The sequence below is a fragment of the Phodopus roborovskii genome, unplaced genomic scaffold (assembly GCF_943737965.1).
Source record: "Phodopus roborovskii unplaced genomic scaffold, PHOROB, whole genome shotgun sequence".
In the NCBI taxonomy this organism is placed as follows: domain Eukaryota; kingdom Metazoa; phylum Chordata; class Mammalia; order Rodentia; family Cricetidae; genus Phodopus; species Phodopus roborovskii.
In genome coordinates this window covers 5,594,498-5,614,991 of record NW_026125506.1, presented here as the reverse complement: position 1 = coordinate 5,614,991, position 20,494 = coordinate 5,594,498, and the positions used below count along the sequence as shown (strand labels likewise).

The 20,494-nt window shown below is 46.9% G+C and overlaps 1 protein-coding gene across 1 annotated transcript in view; it reads left to right on the top strand.

Annotated features, from left to right (window-relative positions):
- Nucleotides 1-20,239, top strand: part of Srrm4 (serine/arginine repetitive matrix 4) — a 143,629-nt gene extending 123,390 nt beyond the window's left edge. The window contains exons 9-13 of the mRNA XM_051176514.1: nt 9,484-9,788; nt 14,185-14,388; nt 17,262-17,372; nt 18,006-18,134; nt 19,850-20,239. Of these exons, the coding sequence (XP_051032471.1) occupies nt 9,484-9,788; nt 14,185-14,388; nt 17,262-17,372; nt 18,006-18,134; nt 19,850-20,141 (1,041 nt within the window). The 3' untranslated portion in view covers nt 20,142-20,239. The remainder of the gene's footprint in view (nt 1-9,483; nt 9,789-14,184; nt 14,389-17,261; nt 17,373-18,005; nt 18,135-19,849) is intronic.
- Nucleotides 20,240-20,494: the final 255 nt, after the last annotated feature.

The window sequence follows — 20,494 nt, the reverse complement described above, 5'->3', positions numbered from 1 at the left end:
AACAGGAACAGGTCAAGTGTGGTAATGGATGCTAAGATGAGGCAGAAGTTTGACTGACAGGAAAGGACATTAGGATTAGGGCAGATAGGGAATGTAATGAAAACCCAGAAAACTAATTATGAGCAGAATTTAGTCAATGGAAAGGAAAACTGAAGATTGGAGGTGGGGTTTGAGATGGAATTGTAGGACAAGACACTGATGTTACAGATGAATTGGAGACCTAAGCACTGGAGGCTTTCTTCTACTGTTCTGTGGACCTTCTCCATGGAGCCTCTCATAACTAACTATAGAGGGGATCTAGAAAAAGGGATGAATCAGAACCACGGAGAAGGGCAGGCTGCCTCTTCCTTTCTGCTTGTACTGTCACCAGGGCCAAGGACAGTCAATCATATATGGCTTATGTGTTGAGTGTTGCACAGACGCCATTAGACAAAAGGAGAATGTGGAGTCTGTCAAAGATAGCTTCACAATATTTGTAAACTGAGGGAGGTAAAAGAGTGTGATTAAAACATGGGCTTGGGAGATCTTGTCTCCCTGTGGCATCCTGAATGGTGTCAGTAACTATGTTCTCTAAGTGCCTACTATGTGCCAGGTCACTGTCTCATGTTTTTATTATATCACTTTAAGAAACACAATGTGTCCACTATAGAATGAGCACCCTGTGGCCTAAAAAGATCAGAAAAAAGGCAGATGCTTGTAGAAGCTCAGATTTCAAGTTAGAGAGCCTAATCAGGAGGCCCATGTGCTTAACCGCATGTAAATATCATCATCTCTACCTGGGGGTAATTATCTTAACCTATTTACATGGTCATTACGATGGTGACATGAGACAAGGCATCATCAATACACTTACTTAAATACACACTAAGAGCATGAGAGGCAGCTCAGTCAGCTACCCCAAACCCCGGTTTGGATCCCCAGCATCCACATAAAAGCCAAGCACAGTGCTGTGCACTGTGACCCCAACATGGAGGGGAACAAGAGGATCCCTGAGGCTTCGTTGCCAGACAGTCTACCTGTATGGGTGACCTCTAGGTTCATTGAGAGACCCTGTGTCAATAAATAAATAAATATAAGGTGGAGATTGATGATTGAGGAAGATATGTGACATCTGATACCAACCTCTGGTCTCCACAGGCAACATGGACAGGTACATAAACATACACACAACAATCATAATAGTAATAGCAGTGGTATTGATAGGAATAACCTTGAACTCCTACCATGTCCCAGGCATCTGCTGTGTGAAACACGTCTCAAGGCCTGGGATCTAGTGTCATACATACAGTAGCTGCCAACTTGATTTGTTACTACATAAGCTCTTTAAAGGCTTACTTCAAAGAAACCCAGACACGACCTCTGACCTCAGAATCTACCAGCGAGTTTGACAGCAACCTTTGGGGAAAGGCAGGATGGACTTGTGCCTCTTGTTTCTAGACAGGGAAGGTGAGGCTGAGGACTGGCCATGGCAAGTTCTGACCCATTGACTCCTCCACCCAGGCTCATTTATCCAGGCTTGCCTTGCTCTCTCTCCTGGGAGCCTTAGCATCCAAGCTCTTCACTGAGGGAGAGAACACAGTCCAGAAGAGAAAGATGACACTTGGAGCTTCAGGGATGAGAAATGACATGACATAGTTGATGTTTCTTTTCTGCATAAGGAAAGAAGAAACAATGCCAGGAATGCCAGCAAGGAAAATCAATTTTATATTATTATTATTATTATTATTATTATTATTATTATTATCAGCTAAGAGACATTTCGCCACCAGAAGAGGTAGAAAGGACATCGCCTTGGTGGGGTGGGGGTGGGGGGCGGAGGAGATGGCTTCTTTAAACTGAATGAAATTCAACTGGATGCAAAGCTCATTTACTGAGCTTACTTTTTTCCTTCAACCTGGGCTTGCGGGAAATGTCTAACAAAGTTTACAGGGAGGGTGTTATATGCTGGTAGACAGGAAGACCTCCGGCAAGGCTCTGGAGAAAGGGGGGGGAGGTTAGCTGTCATTCCTTTCAGAGTCATACAGAAAGGGAAGGGAGAGGGGGCCAGATACACGCCCCACATCAGCTGCAGTGCACAGCCTAGAGTCCTAGGGACTCTAACTTCGCTTTATCCCCAGAAAATCAATCTCTCTTCAGCCGCCCTCCTCTTCACTTCCCCCGCTTCGAAGATAAACCTCCACAGGTCAACGAATCCATTCTCTTGCCGTCTTCCTAATTAGTGTCAAGGAAAGAGGGATGCGGGCAAGCAAAATAACCCTGCTGTCTTGGAGAAACAAAGGGGTTGTTCTCTTAAGGAATGAGCAGAACCCTCTGGCTGCAAGCTCTGCCTTGTAGTGTAGCGTGCGAGACTTCCCAGCACCCCATATGGTAGAGAAGCAAAAAGGAAATTTATAGCTGCCGCTCTCCACGGGGCCATTTGAAGCACCATAAATGGACTTGTTCAGTTTAATTGAAATTCTCTTCTTGATTGTATTTTTGTAACCTATTAGGCCGAGCTGCCTCTTGATCTCGGAATTCAGCCGAAATTAAATTTTGAAGTGTAAGTGAGAGAGGTTGCCTTTCCCCTTCTCTGTTCTTGATTAAATAATGATTTGAAACAAAAACAATAAATAACTGTGCCGGCTCCCCTGCAGGGCTGAGAGATTCCCAGAGAAATTCGCGGGAAACTGGAGCTCCTGGTAAGGGGATTTAATTAATTATTAGAGAAGCCCAAGTGGCTGTTAAGGAACAAGCAGATGAGGTGAGCTCATGAGCTCAAGACTGAAAGAAAGGGAAGAATTTGGAGGGTTTATGTTGTAGGGAGATATGGGAGAGTAAAGAGCGAACATTTGCTAGCCTCTCCTTGCAGTGGGCATGAATTCGTGAAAAGCAATCTGTCCTAATAACAATAACAAATATGGGCTGCGGAGACGGGTCAGTTGGCAAAGCACCTACTGTCCAGGCACGAGGTCCTGCGTTTAATAGCCAGTACCCACGTGCAAAGCTGGGTGCTGTGACTGTAAGCCTCTCCAGGCATGGTGTGGTCAGGGGAGGACCTCCAACCACAAGGTTCCATCCACAGAACACTCTAACTGCCCTATTCTGCAAGGTGGGATACCCCCACTCTCCTCATCCCCACCCCACCCCACCCCCGCTCATCCTACAGAATAAAATTCCCAAGCCAGGTCTTGAAATCCAAACAATCCCAGAGCTCTGGACTTAAAATATCACCAATCCCTGTCCTGAAAATCTCTGCCCCCCCCCCAAAGAAACCCTATTTAAAAAAAAAAAAACCCTGTCTCGTACTTGGTCCTCTGCTGCTTCTCATCCAAGCAGAGGCAGTACCCTCCTGGGTTCTTCCCTTCCAATCAATCTCTTGTGTGAGGTTTGTTGGGCCATGGGTGTGACTTTGTGTTATTCCTTAGTTCTCAAGTGCCAGGATACCTCCCCCCCCCCCCACCTTCCCAGAGCTGCAACTCTACCAATAACACCTGCTTGTAACCCCGGCACTGGAAAGTGGAGACAAGAGGCTTGCTGGTCAGTCAGTGTAACTGAACCAGTGAGCTCCAAGTTCAGGGAGAGACCCTGCCTCACAAATTAAAGTGGAAAAATGATTGAGAAAGATTCCCAATGTTGACCTCTGAGTTCTACAAGTGTGTGCATATATACAAACAGTAGCAATAAATGAATAGCTGGCGTTACCGTGTATGACCCAGAAGGGAAGCATTTGTCATCACTGTCGAGTCTGATTATGGCTTAAGGGTACTAGTCTCCTGGTTCCTTTTATTGATAACAGTCCAACAAGGGTTTTAAGGGTTGAGACGGGGAAGAAGCGAGATGCATTTCATGGCTCTAAAAAGGAGAAATGAAATAGACCAGGGTACTGTGTTCATATTGTTTCTTGAGGAATCAGAATACCATCGGACTTTTAGAGCAGGAAGTTTCAAATGTCTCAAGAACCCCATGGCTAGTAGGTGTGAATCGTAGGAATTCCCGTGGACCCAGCCTTTCCAGTGAATATGGGCCCAAGTATAATTGTCCAATAAAAACCAGAAGTGGGGCTGTTCTGTGAACCCTCACTGCTCAGCACACATTGGAAGTTCACTGTCACATTTATCTTCAAACACGCTGAATGGGCTAAAGAAAGCCCAGCTGTGACGCAGTGCAAGCTGGCCCAGACTTCTCTATGATCAGCTCGATGAACTGAAGCCAACACTTTCCACACATCCCTCATTCTTCCTAACTCAGGGCACACAGCTGACTGCCAACTTCCAGATGTACCCTCTGGTGGCCAAGGCCCACTTCGCCTGCCCTACATGGCAGTCTGAACACAAAAGGGAATTGGCACCCCTTGGGACAGTCTTGTGAGAATTGAATGTTTGGGGCATAAGTACCCAGCCCCCTCCCTCATGGGTTCATGTACGCGAGATATGTGTTCTACACAAATCCCCACAGTCCTCCTTGGGGGTTAAGCTTCACTGCCCTTTAGACTTTTTATAGGCTCCTCTCGTTTGACTCTTATTCTCTCTTCTCTGCAAGGAGTTCATCTCTCAAAATTAGCCACCAGCCCCCAAATTCTTGTTTCGGTTTCTGGAGGTTTGGGTTAGAGATGACTAGCTTCCCCAGTAATTGACTAACTCCTAGGCTCAGTTTTCTTGCCATTCACCAGAGATTAGATTTGGTAAGGATAGAATGGAAGGATCAAGGTTGAGATGGGGGAAGAGGTGATAGCAAACCAAAGAAGAAAGTCATACATAGCATGAGAGTTTCGGGAATCCTGGGCATTGTGGGGCCATTATTACCAGATGATGATGGGTCTGTGATAACTTCTGCTCGTGAGGGGCTTGGGGCCCACTGTATAGCCAGTTGTACATGATCAGAGAGTCACTGCACCCATAGACATCCCTACCAGAGGAAGGGTTATTCAAATATGGATTTTGAGAGGGCTATTAGTGCAAGCATGTGTCAACGAGGAACAAATAGGAACATCCAATTGTGATGATGTTGAGTGGGGGACTGCTTGTGTCTTGTGTGCCATGGGGAATATCTGTTATGAAGAAGATGTTCCGAGATGAGAGGACTTGGGCAAGGAGACAGGAGCCTCCATTGTCACCTGTCACAGCATTCCACCTGTCCCCTCCCCTAGGACCCATTCTGCCTTTAGCCACTCCACTGTGATTCTGAAGAAGTTGGAGTCTGGGGCTAGGAGGACACATGCCTCCAATGACAGGTTTATTAAAAATATTCCTCCCACCTAAAAGTATAAACAGAGTCCATCAAGACTTAAAACAGTGTTCATATGAACAAAGATTATTGAAACATCTCCAGATAACTCCTTCCCCCCCTGCCATAGTATCTTTTAAATGGGGCAAATAAAGTGGGGTATATGCTAACTGGGGGCAGTGGGTGATGCTGGCCATGTCATAGGAAGCAAGTGAGAAGTGGAACCCCACCTAGCCTCCATTGACCAAGCCCTCAATACGGATGTCTGCTGGGCTGCTCCAGAGACAAGTATAGGCAGTTTCTGACTTATCGTGTTCTTAAGAGATGACTTTAAGAAGAAATTCCAGAGCCTGAGGGACTTAGCCAGAATTGAAGCTAACAGCCTTTCCTATACCAATTTCCGGGCTCTTGGTACCTCTTTCAACCTGCCCTTCCAAAGCAGCACAGCAAACAAAAGAAAGCAAGGAGGGATTGTAGCGTGTCTCCTTCAGGAGGCTTTATGGGTCTCAAAATCCTCCCCTGAGATCCGGACCATGCTGGTGGGAACGTGCAGGCAGAACCTCTGAGTGCTTCTCCTGCTGCCCTGGGTCAGAGAGGACTCAGACTTAATCCTTGGCCTTAAGTTGGCTTCAAGACCCAGAACTGTTATGGAGATGTTTTTTAATAATGATCTAAATGAGTCCTCTCTCAAAAGAAGGTTCTTTTGAGCAGTCTCCACCATTTGATGGTCACACAGGCACCTCTACCAAACACTGAGTCCCTACAGCTCCCAAAGGACCATGGAAGAGCTTGGGTTATTAAGCAGCACTTGTTGAGCAGCTACCCTGAGGCAGACTCTAGAGGGTCCAGCCATGGCCCCTGCCCTCCGTAAGTGGGTGAAAGTCAAATAAATCCACCCTTGCTGAGTAACAAGGCATTTAATCTGGAGGGTATGGTTGGTGGGAAGATGGGATTAATTAATTACACAGTGTTGTGCTAGCCTGGTCTGGGTGATCAGAGGTGACTGGTGGGAGGGAAAGGAAGAGTCTTATTTTTTCCAGGGCAAACAGGATGTGTAAATGACCTAGAGATGGGAGTGTGGTATGTTAGCAAAACCAGGACACATGCTGTCAGCATGGAGTGTGGACGGCACACAGAAGAGTGGTATGTGAAGTTCTAGGGGTAGGTCTATGAAGTAGGCCAGGCAGGTTTGTAAGAACACTGTAATTCATGTCAGTGAGCTTAGATTTGACCACAGGGGTGGGACTTTTAAACAAGTGGGGAGGCCAGTAGGTTTGTGTACCCTGGCATTCTCGCCCAGTGAGAGCTGCCAGCAGAACTTGATCTCTATTTCCTGGTGATGGAAAATGTCATCCTATGCAGTGCTGTCAGGTCGAATACACAAGCCATGAGTGCATAAGTTATAGCCAGGTGGAGACAACTCTGTGAAAACTCCCTGTGGGCTTCGGTTGTGGGGCAGACTGTGTTCAGAAGGCAAGGTCCTCTTTCTATACATGTGCCATCCTAGAGAGACTTCGTACTCAAAATCTTTCATAAGGAACCATGACACATCAGGAAAACTAATGTTTGTAAGTCTGTTGTGAGTGCCAGGAGAAAGTTCTTGGAAGAATAAAAATCCAGTCTAGATGCCCCAGGGAGCAAGCTACAAGATTCCATATTGAACTCCTGGGTACCTGCCCTTGAAGTTTCTGCCAGCCTTGTTCCCTCTAAGATTGACTTGCTTCCTGATATACTGGCTACCCCATCATTCACTCCAGGTCAAAAATCCCTTGATCCTTTCCCTGGACCAGAACCCAGATCTAGCTCTCCATTATGGTGGTTCCTCATACCTGATAGGGGTGATCAAGGAAATGTTCATGGGAATATTGGACATTAGAAAGAGCTGAATGGGAACAGAGTCTGTATATTACATGAAAAGGGGTCTCTAGACAATTCTGCCTGGCCACCTTATTTTGAGGTGCCACCTTCAAGGCAAAAGTAGCCAGGTAATCATGATGTATTCAAGGCAGAAGCTACACTAGACAGGATTTGCTAAGGCTAGACCATTACCTTGCCCATATGCAAAAAGCCTCCTGGGAGAAACCAGAAAGAAAGCCCTGCCTCCTAGCTCTAGGATTTGGCATTTCAAATTGTCAGGGTTCTGAGTTCCAGATGTCCTCATCTCCCCCTCAAGGCAGAAGTGGTGTCTTAAGAAAGCTCAGGTGTCCTCTCTCTAGCAAGTCTACTAAGCAGGGGATAAAGTTGGGGGAAAGTAGATTTTTTTTTTAAATATGGGAAAACCTTTTCCAGTATGTGTGAAGCCCAGGGCCAGACTATTGAACTTAGCCAAGATGTCTAAATGCTCATAAGTAAAGTCAAAAAGTCATAAAGTATGTCCCCTCTTAGAGGTTGAGGCAAGCATGTCTTCACAGTGATAGGAAAGTCTCCTTTGAATTCAGAATGCCAGGCCCTTCCCAGTGCTAGAACACATTGTAGTAAGCAAGAATCTGCCCCAAGGTCTCAGGCTTCCTACCCCTGTCAGCCATGAATCACACAGAGACACTTGGACACCTCTACCTGATCATACAGATTCTGCCCAGATGGCCCACTTGAGACATAGTTTACTTATGGAAAAACAGATCTGCAGAGGAGGCTTATACCCCAGAGGAAGCTGGCCAACCACTTAAATAGAGACTTTGGAGAACCCAAGTACCCTGGAGTGAGTGGTCTGGAGGTGTGGTTTCCAGGGAGTGACCTCTTGATCACACCAATTTCTCCCCCCACCCTCCCCATAGAGATGTATTGCTAGAAAGAGTCCAGGGAAAGGATCCCTCTTGCCCGAGGCTGAACATGGTACAACACCCAGGAGCCAGAAGCAAATTCACTGTGATTTCTCAGTCACAGCCTGACCTGAATGTTGAAGGAAAACATACTCTCAGCATAGAATCCCCTTCCCAAGTGCTAATTCTCCACGTCCCCCTAAGCCCCTCAGTTTTTCCCAGATCAGTCCCCAAACAGGACTCTGAGGCATCTCTTCAATCGCTAATGTCCAAGGTCCTTCTGAATCTCAGTCGTAACCATGTACACCCTCCTCGGTGTCCCCGGAAGTACAGGGCTAGGTCTCTACCATTCCACCCATAGCTCCAGGTACCAATGCTGCGAAGGTTTCTGCAACCCAACTTGGGCAGGAAGGGACTGGCGAGGTGAATGAAGTTAGGTCTCCCGGAGTGAGATAATGGTAGTTCAAATCCCTGAGCGAGCACCCCAAAGCCAAAGGTTCAGGGCGAAGGTTAAGGTTGTGCAGGAAGGTGTGTGTTTTTTCTTGTCATTTACGGCTCTGATGATGGACTCACGTTGCCCGCTCTTCCCTTTCTCTTACACCTTTCCTAACTAAAGGAGGAGTCCTTGCTTGGTAAGTGATGTAATCCGCAAAGACATGAGAGAATTTATTAGAAGCCACTCAGGATGCTTAGCTACCTCCTTCGAGGGAGAAGGACGCGCACAAATGCCTGTAGAGACTCGTTTTGTTTTGTTTTGTTTTGTTTTTGGTTTGTTTGTTTTCGGCCAGACTATTTGACTTTACATTTATTTTGCCCCCTCCCTCTCTTGACTCCTTTAGTTGGAAATTACTCAAACATGAGTTTGCAACCTTGACTATTAAAAAAAGAAAGAAAGAAAGAAAGGAAAAAAATTAGAAAGAAACCAATTCTCATCTTTGTTACTTTGACCCACGTGACATTTGTTAAGGGTTTTATTCAGGCAACTTTTTCTTTAAAAAAAAAAAAAAAAGTTAGGGTTGAAATTTAAAACTTGCCTTTATCTCCTTTTGTGTTTTTAATTTCCAAGATATAATTTTTGAGGCCTGTAGCACCTTTTCTATTCCTCTTCCCCGTTCCTTTACTTTTATTATTGTTTGAAGTTAAGGGTGTCTACAACCCTCCCTCCCTGTTTCTATTATTTGTCTCTTTTGTTTGAGTTCATTAGAGATTACATTCTGTATAATTTCCTTTTACTTTTGTTTAATCTGAATCGCATGCCTTTTCCCTGCATGATTTCCTAAATCTTCCAGTTATTCTAGCAGGGGGTAAAAAAAAAACAAACAAAAAAATAAAATAAAAAAAATTATCTAGAGGTCTCCTATTTCTGTGGAATTCTTTCAGGAATTTGTGCTTTTGTTTTTTGGCGTCTCCTCTCTCCCCTCTCTCTTTGGCTTTCGTTACAGTGACTCATGATGGTTAACGTTCTTGGTTACTTACACAAGCCCAGAGCTCAGCAGTGTCCGACGGGTCTTTTTGTTTTCAGATCTCTGGGTCGGGGTCTGCTGCTGATCTCTTTAGCAAATCAACCAGCCCGCTCACCGCCTCCCGAGGGCGCTCGCAGGAGTACGACTCAGGCAATGACACGTCCTCGCCGCCGTCCACCCAAACCAGCTCAGCCAGGTCGCGGGGCCAAGAGAAGGGGAGCCCGGCTGGCGGCCTGAGCAAGAGTCGGGACCTCAACTGCGGCAACACTTCTGATTCAGGAAACTCTTTCACCACCTCCTCCCCGCAGAACAAGGAGGCTGTTCTGGAGAATGTCTCCCCCACACGCAGGAGCAGTGAGTCAAGGTCAGTGTATTTAGGGGTGGGAGGGCCGCCACGTTAGCGTCTCTTTCTTACCCTGTCATCACATTGCCCTACCCTTTCTCACAAGAAAGGACATTCCGTTAAAATTAGCTTGATTAAAAAGAACTTATATCTAGCTGGGTGTTGGTGGAGGAGGTGGCCCACGCCTTTAATCCCAGTGCCCAGCAGGCAGAGGCAGGCGGATCGCTGTGAGTTCGAAGCCAGCCTGGTCTATAGAGCGAGTTCCAGGACAGCCAAAGCTACACAGAGAAACCCTGTCTGAAAAAAACAAAACAAATTACATACATGTGTACGTACGTACACACACGTACAGCTGGACCTACGCATTTCATGTTTATCTTTTGAATTTCACCTCTCATTTCTGTACCCACACTGTTGGCTTCGTTCCCAAGCACACCTTTCCAGAGCTTCCAGATAGGCTCAACTCCTGTGTCTCCAACCAGCCAGCAGACTGCCTCTGCCCCTCCCCCAATAAAATCTTTGTAAAATTACCCAAGGTGGTGCCTACTGGCTCTGCTTGGCTCAGCTTGGGTCATTTGTCCCCTCGGACCAGTCTCTCTGGCCCAGAAGGTAGCAAGTTACACGCTAGAGCCAGATGTCTCTGCAGGAAAAGCAAAAATGTTGACATCAGGAGTGAGGAATGGAGGGAAGGGGACAAAAATAGATGACAATTCACCTACCGAGAGTCTCAGGGAAAGTCTACCAAGATCCTCATTTAGGTCACTGTCAGCCAAAAACATACCATACTCCTAGCCAAAGCAAATTGAAAACATATTCACACCAAAAGAAAATCTGCTTATATATGATTATAGGAGTTTTATTCATACTTTTTAGGATTTGGAGCCAGCCAAGTCTTTTAGGTGAATAAACTGTGGTATATCCCAACTCTGGAATACTATTTGTCTCTAAATTATAATAATAATAATAGCAACTATTATAATGTGCTATCAATTTGTACAAAAGACACACACAGTTTCAGCTACATGAAATTATAAAACGTGTCCAGTAACTCAGCCAAAGTCATAAGATACGTAACATCAAGAGTAACCCTGCAGGATCTATGGGCTTTGGGTGATGATATGAGGTGTTGGCTCCTCAGTCCTAACACATGGGCCTCTTTGGTGAAGGGTGTTGGTTGTGGGAGATGAGGTCCAGAGGCCAGGAGGCCCATGCTTTGTGCTCAGTTGTGTCCTGAAATCAAACACATTTGAAAATATAATTTACTCATGAAAAACACATAGCTTTAACTATAAAGTTGAGGGTTTGTTTTTCTTCTGGCGCTGTGCTTGCTGCCTTCATTTTTCCTTCTGAAAATACATCTACACATCTGTTTACAAGCCAATGACAAGTCCATCATTTCATAGCAACTGCTCTGTCACTCAAGAGATCCGAGCGGACAGCAACGGAGGCAGGGGGCAGTTCAGCGGTTAAAGTGCTTGCCAAGCAAGCAGTGTAAATGTCAGGTGGGCATGGCGGCCTGCCTGAATTCTACCCTCTGGAGGCAGAGACAAGGGGTCCCCGGAGCAAGCTGGCTAGCCAGACTAGACTTATCATTAGGCCCCGGATTTAACCCAGAGACGCCACCTCATAGAAGAGAATGATGGAGGAAGATTTCAGGCATCAGCTTGTACCCCCCAAAAAATACACCCCCTTCCATACACACACACAGAGAGAGAGAAACATACACACACAGAGACAAGGAATTTGAAAAAAGAAAATAATCACATCATAATACTAACCACTAAAAGTGCTCTTCTAAGAGTAGTATTTTAATTTAATTTACTGGCCACTTAGTCTACAGCATCCATTCAGTTACGCATCCCTCAACTTCTTACCAGACACAACCCTGAGGCAGCACTCAGCCTGATGTTAGGGGTGAGAAAATGACAGGGCCCCTTTTCATGAGTTTAGAATTCACTAGGCACATGGGGGGGGGAGTTGGCTAGCACACCCCACCCAGAGAAACATTGGGGTCTTCCTCCTGCTGGGGATTCAATGGCACCTTTGTTCTGTGTGGCCAAGTTTTCCAAATGATGGCCACACACAGCATGGAAGCAACTAACAGTGTCTGCAGGGACAGAGCACCCCTATCTCCTACACAAGACCTAGCCAGGCTTCAGGGCTGGACAAGCAGCTTGGGTCTGTATACAGCCTGGCCTCTGTTTTGCCTGCTCTGGGACATCCCAGTCCTTAGCTCATGCCCACACTTGCTGGGAGCCAGAGTTGGGTCAGTGCAAATGTCAGTGAATTTCCTACATGGGAGAGGAAGGTTGCCCCATATCTACTGACACACTAAAGTGCTGTGATTTGGAAGAATCTAGAGAAAAGACAGCAATAATAATAATAATGAAAAAGTATTAGTATTAATTAATTTCAAAGCCATTAGTATCTACTGAGCCAGATAGCACGTTAGAAACTGAAAAAAAAAATGCTTCCCATTAATAGCTTTCCTCGGCTCCTATTAGCTCCTTTTCACAACAGGCACTATTATAACCTCTTTTGTAAACTGATAGGAAACTGAGGTACAGACTCAGACAAATTCAGTTAACAAGCAGCAATAGCAGCATTCCAATTCAGACCTCTCTCTCTGAAACCAGGCCCAAAGTCTAAAAGATAGATAGCTGTTACTTGCCTCGTTTGATATGCAGACAGCCAAACTAAATAATTTAGAACCAGCCTTTCAGTTTGGAATGTGATGGTGAAATCATGGGTATTTATGTCCTGCCAGCTATGGACAAAGGGCTCAATAAATATGGGCTAAGTGAAGAGATATGAGTTGGAAGTCAAGGGTACCACAGACAGAGAGGGTAAGGAATTGGAGAGATGACAGGTGTGTGTGTGTGTGTGTGTGTGTGTGTGTGTGTGTGTGTGTGTGTGTATGGCTAGACAGATCCAAGTTTGGAACTCTGAGTGACCCTGAGCAAGTCACTAGTCCTTAGGAGCTTCCTCCATAATTTGGTCATAAAAGTAGGGCCAAACACATAATGTTACTGAGAAGATAAAATGAAATGATGCCTGTGAAGAGTCCAAGACAGACAGGATGACTTAAGGTGACACGTGACGAGCCCTGTGTGGAGCATATAGAGTCTAAGGGGGACACATGTCCTTTGCCAATGAGCTCAGTTCCCAGGGCAGAAAACACATGGAATAAAAAGACCAAATGAGTCCTACGAGGATGGGGAAGGGCTGGGCAGAAGGGGCCATGGCAACACACGGGAGGTCGTCAACCCAGAATGGGGACGAGAGGCTGTCCTAAAAGGCTTTCCAGAGGAGATGGGGTCAAGTCAAGCCAGAGCCAAGTGTAGAGCAATGGCTAGGAGACATGAAGAGAGAAGTTGGATGCCAACATATTCTGAGGTCTAGAGACAAAGGACAGAATAGGATGTTTTGTTTGGGAGGGGACACCCTGTTAGGGTTAAGAGCCAAGATTATAGATGTGATCAGAAGCCAGGTCCATCCTGAGTCTTTCAAGATTCATGGCAGTTTTCAAACTATATCTGAAGTTGACTCATGGCCTAAGCAAATGGTCATATCTTCAGAAGGAGTTCAATGGCCCTAGCTAGACAAGAGAGATTGTAAAAAAAAAAAAAAAAAAAAAAAAAAAAAAAGACCCCCCCACCCTTTGCTGATTATAAACATGCCTCCATCCACCTGTTTTGGAGTACCTCAATCTCTCCATCTGCAAAGTGGGCAGCTACATCAAAGTTGCCCAAACTTAAGCTAACCACATGTCACCTTCTTGATTCTCTTAGACTATATTCCCACTGGTTTGTGTTTATTGTGATCATGTCACTGTCTCTGCATGAAAATGTGTTCCCCTTTCTGAAACAGAAGAGGATCTAAATAGAAAGCACCTGTGATAATATGATTAAACAGTGTATCTAACTCTGGTCAGTTACAGTCCCCAGCTCAAGGCTCTGACTCCAAGGCCTGCTTCTTTATCTTGGGGATATTATAAAGTGTTATAGAGTTGTTTAAAAAACAACCCACTAGCATCCAGCCAGGGCTTTCTCAGTCATGAAATTAGAAGGACTGGACGAGGACAAGAAAGAGGATGGGAGGAGCCTCTCAGCACATGATTCGATGTTATTTAGCCTTGTGCCCTCAAGGGCCTCCTGGAGCACTCTGAGGTGCCCCCTACCTGGGAGATGCTGAATTGGATTAAATACCATTCTCCTTGATCAGCTGTCATTCATCTTTTCTATCTCTGCCCTGCTAAATTCTGTCACCTGGCAGTTCTTCTCAGAAACAGGGGAGGTGGAGAAAGGAATTGAGGGTACTCACTCTGTCCTAGCCAAAGGTGCTAGAGGAAGCATCAGGCCAAGGTACTCCCAGAGCAAGGGCAGCTGGGTAATGACAGATCTTCTCCTTCCTACAGAAGATTTCAGTCTCCGTGTCTACAGTGTACTGAGGTGAAGAAGTCTAATTTGGTCCCATCCACAGCCCGAAGCTCCCCCATCAAAGAGTGCTCCCGTAGCTCCTCCTACACCAGCACTCGATCCTCCAGTCCCTCTTCCCGGTCCCCAAACCACAGATCCTCTCCCAGGTACACCCGGAGCCGGTCCACCTCCTCTGAAAAAAGGTGAGTATGCCTTTGATGTTTGACCTACTATATGTCAAGTCGGGCTTGACTTTGAACATCTGCTCCAGCCATTGCTACTGACAGCCTTAGGAAAGACAGTCAACATCTCTGAGCTTCTGTTTCTTTCTGTGAAAAATAAAAATAATAGGAATGTACGGCTCAGTGGCCCAATGGCTCATACCTAGGGTGAAAGCACTTAGAACACAAGGAACATTCATTGTTATTGTTTCTGTTGGCATGAGGATGAGGTGAGTATCAATTAACTTCTGCATAAAAAGTAACCAACATCATCTTTCACATAAAATGTACTTACTTAGTCCCTGTAACTCTGTGGGTTAGCAATTTGTGCTGGGCTCAGCAGGCTGGTTCTGTCTTCAGCCCCCTCATGCATTTTTGACCAGATGGTGAGTTGGCTGGGGGCTGGGAATTGAAAGTCGTTCAATGATTAGTTGTCTCTGCTGCCTGTTGTCTCTCATCAACCAGCAGGCCTATCTGCTTTCTACTCATAGAAATGACAAGGAGGGGGGGCAGTAATGTACAAGGCTTCCTTACTTCCCATCTTTAAGTAACATTTCATCCCTCCTGCTATTCTATTAGCCATAATAAGTCGCAAGACCCAGCCGAAGATTCTCCTTTAGGGAGAGGAGTTACCGAGTTATGTAGTGAGATATCCACCTCGCCCATACCTGTTGCACTGACCATGCCCATTTGGGTGTGGCACAGCTTCAGACATGATGGGGTGGGGGGTGAAGTTAGGTCTTGAGTCCTGGATCCCAGCTTGCTCTTGATATTGCGTGGGAAATTAAGATTCACTGGGACTCAAGCGAGGTTTATTTGGGGGAGAATTCACTTACACATGAAACAGATGACTGCCAAGGGTCTCTGCTCTATGGATGCCACCCACAACCTGATCAGGCAGCAAGAGAGCGAGCTGGGGTCCAGGACCCCAGACCTAGCCTCCCCCATCATGTCCACACCTGTGCCCACTCCCTAATGGGCATCATTAGTGCAACAGGTGCGGGCAGGGTGGATATCTCACTACAGAGTTACATTTCAGGGGTTAAGCAAGATAGAGAGAGAAGAGTTGCAGCTGTTTTTGTATTCTACCTCCCAATCTCAATAGCCATTGATATTGCTTGGTTACCTTTCATGGTGACCTGGCAAAGCTCTGTTTTTAAACATACAGACAAGAGATCTCAGGAACTGGAACTGCTCATCTAACCCAACCCTCATGGCCCCCTTGAGTCCAGCTTCCCTCTTCAAACAAACAAACAAAAAATTCCAACAACAAGTTGATTGTTCCTCTTTCTTGACCATATAACCAAAAGTCAGTTGCTTCCTTGGTTGGTAATTTCAAAACCAGCACTTATCTTTTTTGTATAAGATTTCTCAATACAAATGCAAAGAGCAAACCAGTAGGACACTTTTGCGGGGGTTGTGGTGGCACACAACTGCACTCAATAGGAATGCATTGTTCCTTCCCCCATAATATTCTCCAAGAGCTAGATCATCAGTAGTGAAAGAGAGAGGAGAGTAAGTATGGACAATAGGGCTAGTAATTGAGATGCATCCCCAAGAGGTGCCCTTCCTCTCTTGTCCACAGGAGGTATGGTCCATGATCGCCAGTGGATGCCTGTAGTCAAACCCTTGGATATGTACCAAACCCTATAACAACATTGCCCATCTCCCTCTGTAGCTGAGCACCCGCCATGCACTATGATGGAAGTATTTTCAGTGTGAGGCGCTGTAGCAAAGTTAACACGAGCTCTGCTCTCCTTCTGTTTCCTGGAGATCTCTGTTCTTGCCACACATCGTAGTACACTCTGCCTCTGGGTTGGTTTGTTCTCTCTTATAGGATGGAGAGTGCTGACATTCTCGCTTAGTGGAAGCATATCTTTGCTCCCTCCTGACAGGTGTGAGATAGTAGCATCACTACTCTCTCACTTGTGGGTGGACACTTTTTTAAGTAAATAGGTATTGCTTACACACATGCGCTACAATCCTGTGATGGTAGATGTGATCACAAGAAAGATACTTAGTAACAGGCAAGTAACATATACAGCATGGAAATCCTGCACAAAGAAATAAGCCACCTTCTAGGTAGGATGAAACAGGACATCCTGCTCTCCGGGATGGTTTGAAATGCTAAACTTATGAATTGTTTGTTTATAGAACTTTCACTTCTTAATTTTTTTTAAAATTCATTCATGAAGCCAGAGAAGAGCAAAACCATGGGTGGGCAAGCTGCCACAATCTGCAGAAGTCAAAAGTTCTTTGTAGCCAGAGAGGCTTGGATTCATGGGTCCACTAGCTATGTGACCCTGATCAAATTACATCCCATCTCTGTGTCTTTGTTTCTCCATCCATAATAGGAAATTCTTAACAGCTCCTAACCCTAGGGTGTGTTGAGGATTAAATAAGGAACATACATCTTCAAAAAAGTGCAATGCCTGGCACTGGTACAACAGTCATAGCCAATGTCTCCAGTGTAGTGGCTAATTGGCACTTAGTACACATGCCATTCTGCTCAGTGGTTTGCTCTAATTTAGATTTACAGCCAACTTTGTGAGGTTGGTACTGATACCTTACTCTGCAGACAAGAAAACAGAAGCCTAGAGTAATGGAATCATGTGACCAAGACATCACAAAGAAAAAGTGGCCAGGACAATAAGCATCAGGAAATAAGAAGGAGTTGTCCGTATTATTACTAATTACTCAAAGAAGGAGAGGATTTCATTCTCCGGCTCTGGGCCAGGGGCTTTTACCAGTCTTGCGAAAAGGAAAAGAGCGCCACCTGGGAGCCAGGTGCATAGCGCCCTGGCCGTCGGCGCAAGCCTAGCGCAGGTCCTCAGGGCCTCTTCCCTTTTCCCCAGGTCCTACTCTCGCTCCCCCAGCTATTCCTCCAAGTCTGGCAAGAGAAGCCCGCCCAGCAGAAGCTCGAGGTCTCGTCGAAGTCCCAGCTATTCCCGCTACAGCCCCAGCAGGTATTATCCCACCCGCCACGCCACCCCACCCCCAGGATGGAGCCTGCCTCCTTAGCCACACCCCTTTACTTAGATCCTAAATTCTGGCTTTGCCTCTCGGTACCAGTCTCCCAAACCCTGCCCAATCCCTAGCGCTGGAGAAGTAGGGACGGGAATTCTTGCAGTCCTTTTTGTCCAAGGAAGAGTGCCAACAAGGCCCAATACACTTTTTGACCTACTGCCCTTTCACACCCTGCCGCTCCATCTCCTTGCGCGCTTGTTGCTTCCTCTTGCCCCTGCATTCACAATTCCAGTTCTTGCCCATCTCAGGGCCTTCTGCTACATTCCTCCTCACCCACCGACTTTTGTACCTCTGCCGAGGGACACACACACACACACACACACACGCACACACACACGCACGCACGCACACACCACCCTACCACTCTTGCCTTGTCCCGCTTGCCCCATGGTGCTCATCTAATCATATTCTTCCCAAAGTGGGTGAGAGTCCCTGTCTTTGGGGCCTCGGGCAAAGGCCAGTCTTAGTAGGGTGACGGGGGACAGCTAGGAGTCTCCCACGCCTGCAGAAAAGCCAGCCCTGTCCTAGTTACGTAGCAATCCCTCATCCCGCCCACCCCTGCAACCCTTCAGAGACCCCAAGTATGGTGAGAAGGAATTGCAGCCCCGAGAGCGTGCACGCCGGAGGCGACGATCCTACTCGCCCATGAGGAAGCGCCGGAGAGATTCCCCAAGCCACCTGGAGGCTCGAAGGATAACCAGGTGAGACCCTGAAGCAGGGATTGCCTGTTTCCAGCCTTCACCCCACTGCCCCATCCTCCCATGTGGACCTGGGGGCTGAGGCTGGGACTTAAGGATTGTGGGGGCTCCAGGATGCCCCTTCCTCACCCTAAAATTATTATTATTATTATTATTATTATTATTATTATTATTATTATTAATTATTATTCAAAGCCTACTCTAGTATGGATTTTTATCAAGCTCCCAATCTGCTAGGCTGTGGTGGGGGAAGGGTCCCAGACAGCACATGGCCCGAGTTCACCCTGGGCTCTGGGAAAAACAATGGATCAATCTGAGGAGTAATGTGTAGCCTGGGAGGTGTCCTGGAGGCTAGGAACCCAGCTGGGGCCAGTGAGCTAAGAGGAGGTTAGGGAAAAGAGGGGAGGGACCAGCCAGAGACTAGGGACCCAGGCCATCACAGGGCAGGGCATTGGCCTGGTGGTGAAGCCCATCTCAATGAAGGTAACCCTTTACCCTAGCACACTTTAGATGCCACGTTACAATCAAACTATTCACAATTATGTCTTGAACCAAGTTCAGAGAGCACACATAATATTGCCGGAATTTCCAAGGACTTAAATAGAGCCGTGGTGAACGGATTTTGAGTTAAGACCTGGTTTCCTAGGGAACCTGGAGACCTCCCCCCTCCCCTCCTCCGGGTTGTTTTTCTCACCCAGAAAACATGGCATGACTCGCAGGAGTGTCATGTGGGGGAGATGAAAGGGGATGAAAAGATGTGACCTGGCCTTGTAAATTTAAACGTGGGACACGCTGCATTCTATCATCAGTGACCGAATGGTCAGAATCGGGGAAGATGTGACCTGGGCAGGCAGCTAAGGTCTCTGAGGAGAAAAGTTGTTGGAAGAGAGGACAAAGGCTGTGAGAGAAACTGAATTTCTCAGGCCTTGGAAGCTGGGAGAATGGCTAGATGGTGCCCCCCCCCAGGCTAGGTTATCTTCCCAGACACCCCCACTCATCCCAGAGACCCACAGGGGAAGGGATCCTGGAAGCCCATTGTATTCCTCCTGGAAAGGACTAGGAAGGGCAAGAAGTGGAGCCCCTGGGTAATGGATGGAGTTGCCTGCTCAAATGGTCCACAGTGATCTCTTCCCAGCATCTATTACCCATGCTTCTGGTTAGCTGGTCATGGATGTATTTCTTAAATTCAATACGCCCCTTTTCACAGCCCCTCCCCCCAGTCACGCCCCGTGCACTTATTTTTTAAAAAAAAAAATAAACACTATACTACAATAAATGGAAAAACCAGCCTTTCCCTCCTAGAAATAGAATCTACTCGAAATAGACGTTTCTAGTAAAAGTTAAAAATAGCAAAATAAAATTTCAATTAAAGTGTCAATGCAGATACTGTTGCCAGCTGGGAACTCTGAGCTGGAGGCCTGATTTGTTGATTTCCTTCTTTCTTTTAAGTGACATTATCGCTTTTTCGGGATAGAATAGTACTAAGCCAGGCTTTTTCTTTGATCTCAAAACTGCGAGAGGAGAAGAGATGGAGGAATTTGTGTTGTTTTGTTGAGGTCTTGGGTTTTTTTTGTTTTGTTTTCTGGTTTTCTTTTTCTCCCTAAGAGACTGGGGGATGGGAGGACACTGCTTTCCCTGGGAACCGCACTGGTGCTCCCTGGGGGGGGGGGGGGGGGCGCTTGAGCTCTCTCACCTCTTCCAACCTCTGCTCTCTACAGTGCCCGCAAACGCCCCATCCCTTACTACCGACCCAGCCCCTCCTCATCCAGCAGCCTCAGCAGCGCCTCCTCCTGGTACAGCAGCAGCAGCAGCCGCTCTGCCAGCCGCAGTTACTCCCGGAGCAGGAGTCCCAGCCGGAGCCGGAGCCGCAGCAGGAGCCAGACCCGGAGCAGGACGCGGACCAGCCGCAGCTCCAGCTCCCGCAGCCTCAGCCTGGGCTCCCGGAGCCGCAGTCGGAGTCGGAGCCTGAGCTACAGCTCAACAGAAAGCTATGCCAGCACGAGGCGCTAAGCAAGGGCCCTCGCTCGAGCCAGCTGCCCACCGGGAAGACCCCTCAATACTCTGCCAGTCTCCTTTACTACCTGCTTTTCATGCCGGCTCCCTGGTGACAGAGGGCTCCTGTCTCCTGTCCTCTCTGCTTTCCTGGGAAGGTGGGACAGGATACAAGGACTCCTATTCCTTTGCCAAGCTGCTAGGAGCCTCTACCAGCGCCATCCTAAGAGTCACCTGGGCAGATGGAGAGGGCCACTTGTGGAAAGCTATCACCCATGATTCAAAAGTTTGGGCTTGGCCAGGACACGTGGCGACATTTCTGTTCAACTCACCCACCACTAACAGGATGTCTACTGGAGGTCAGGGTCAAT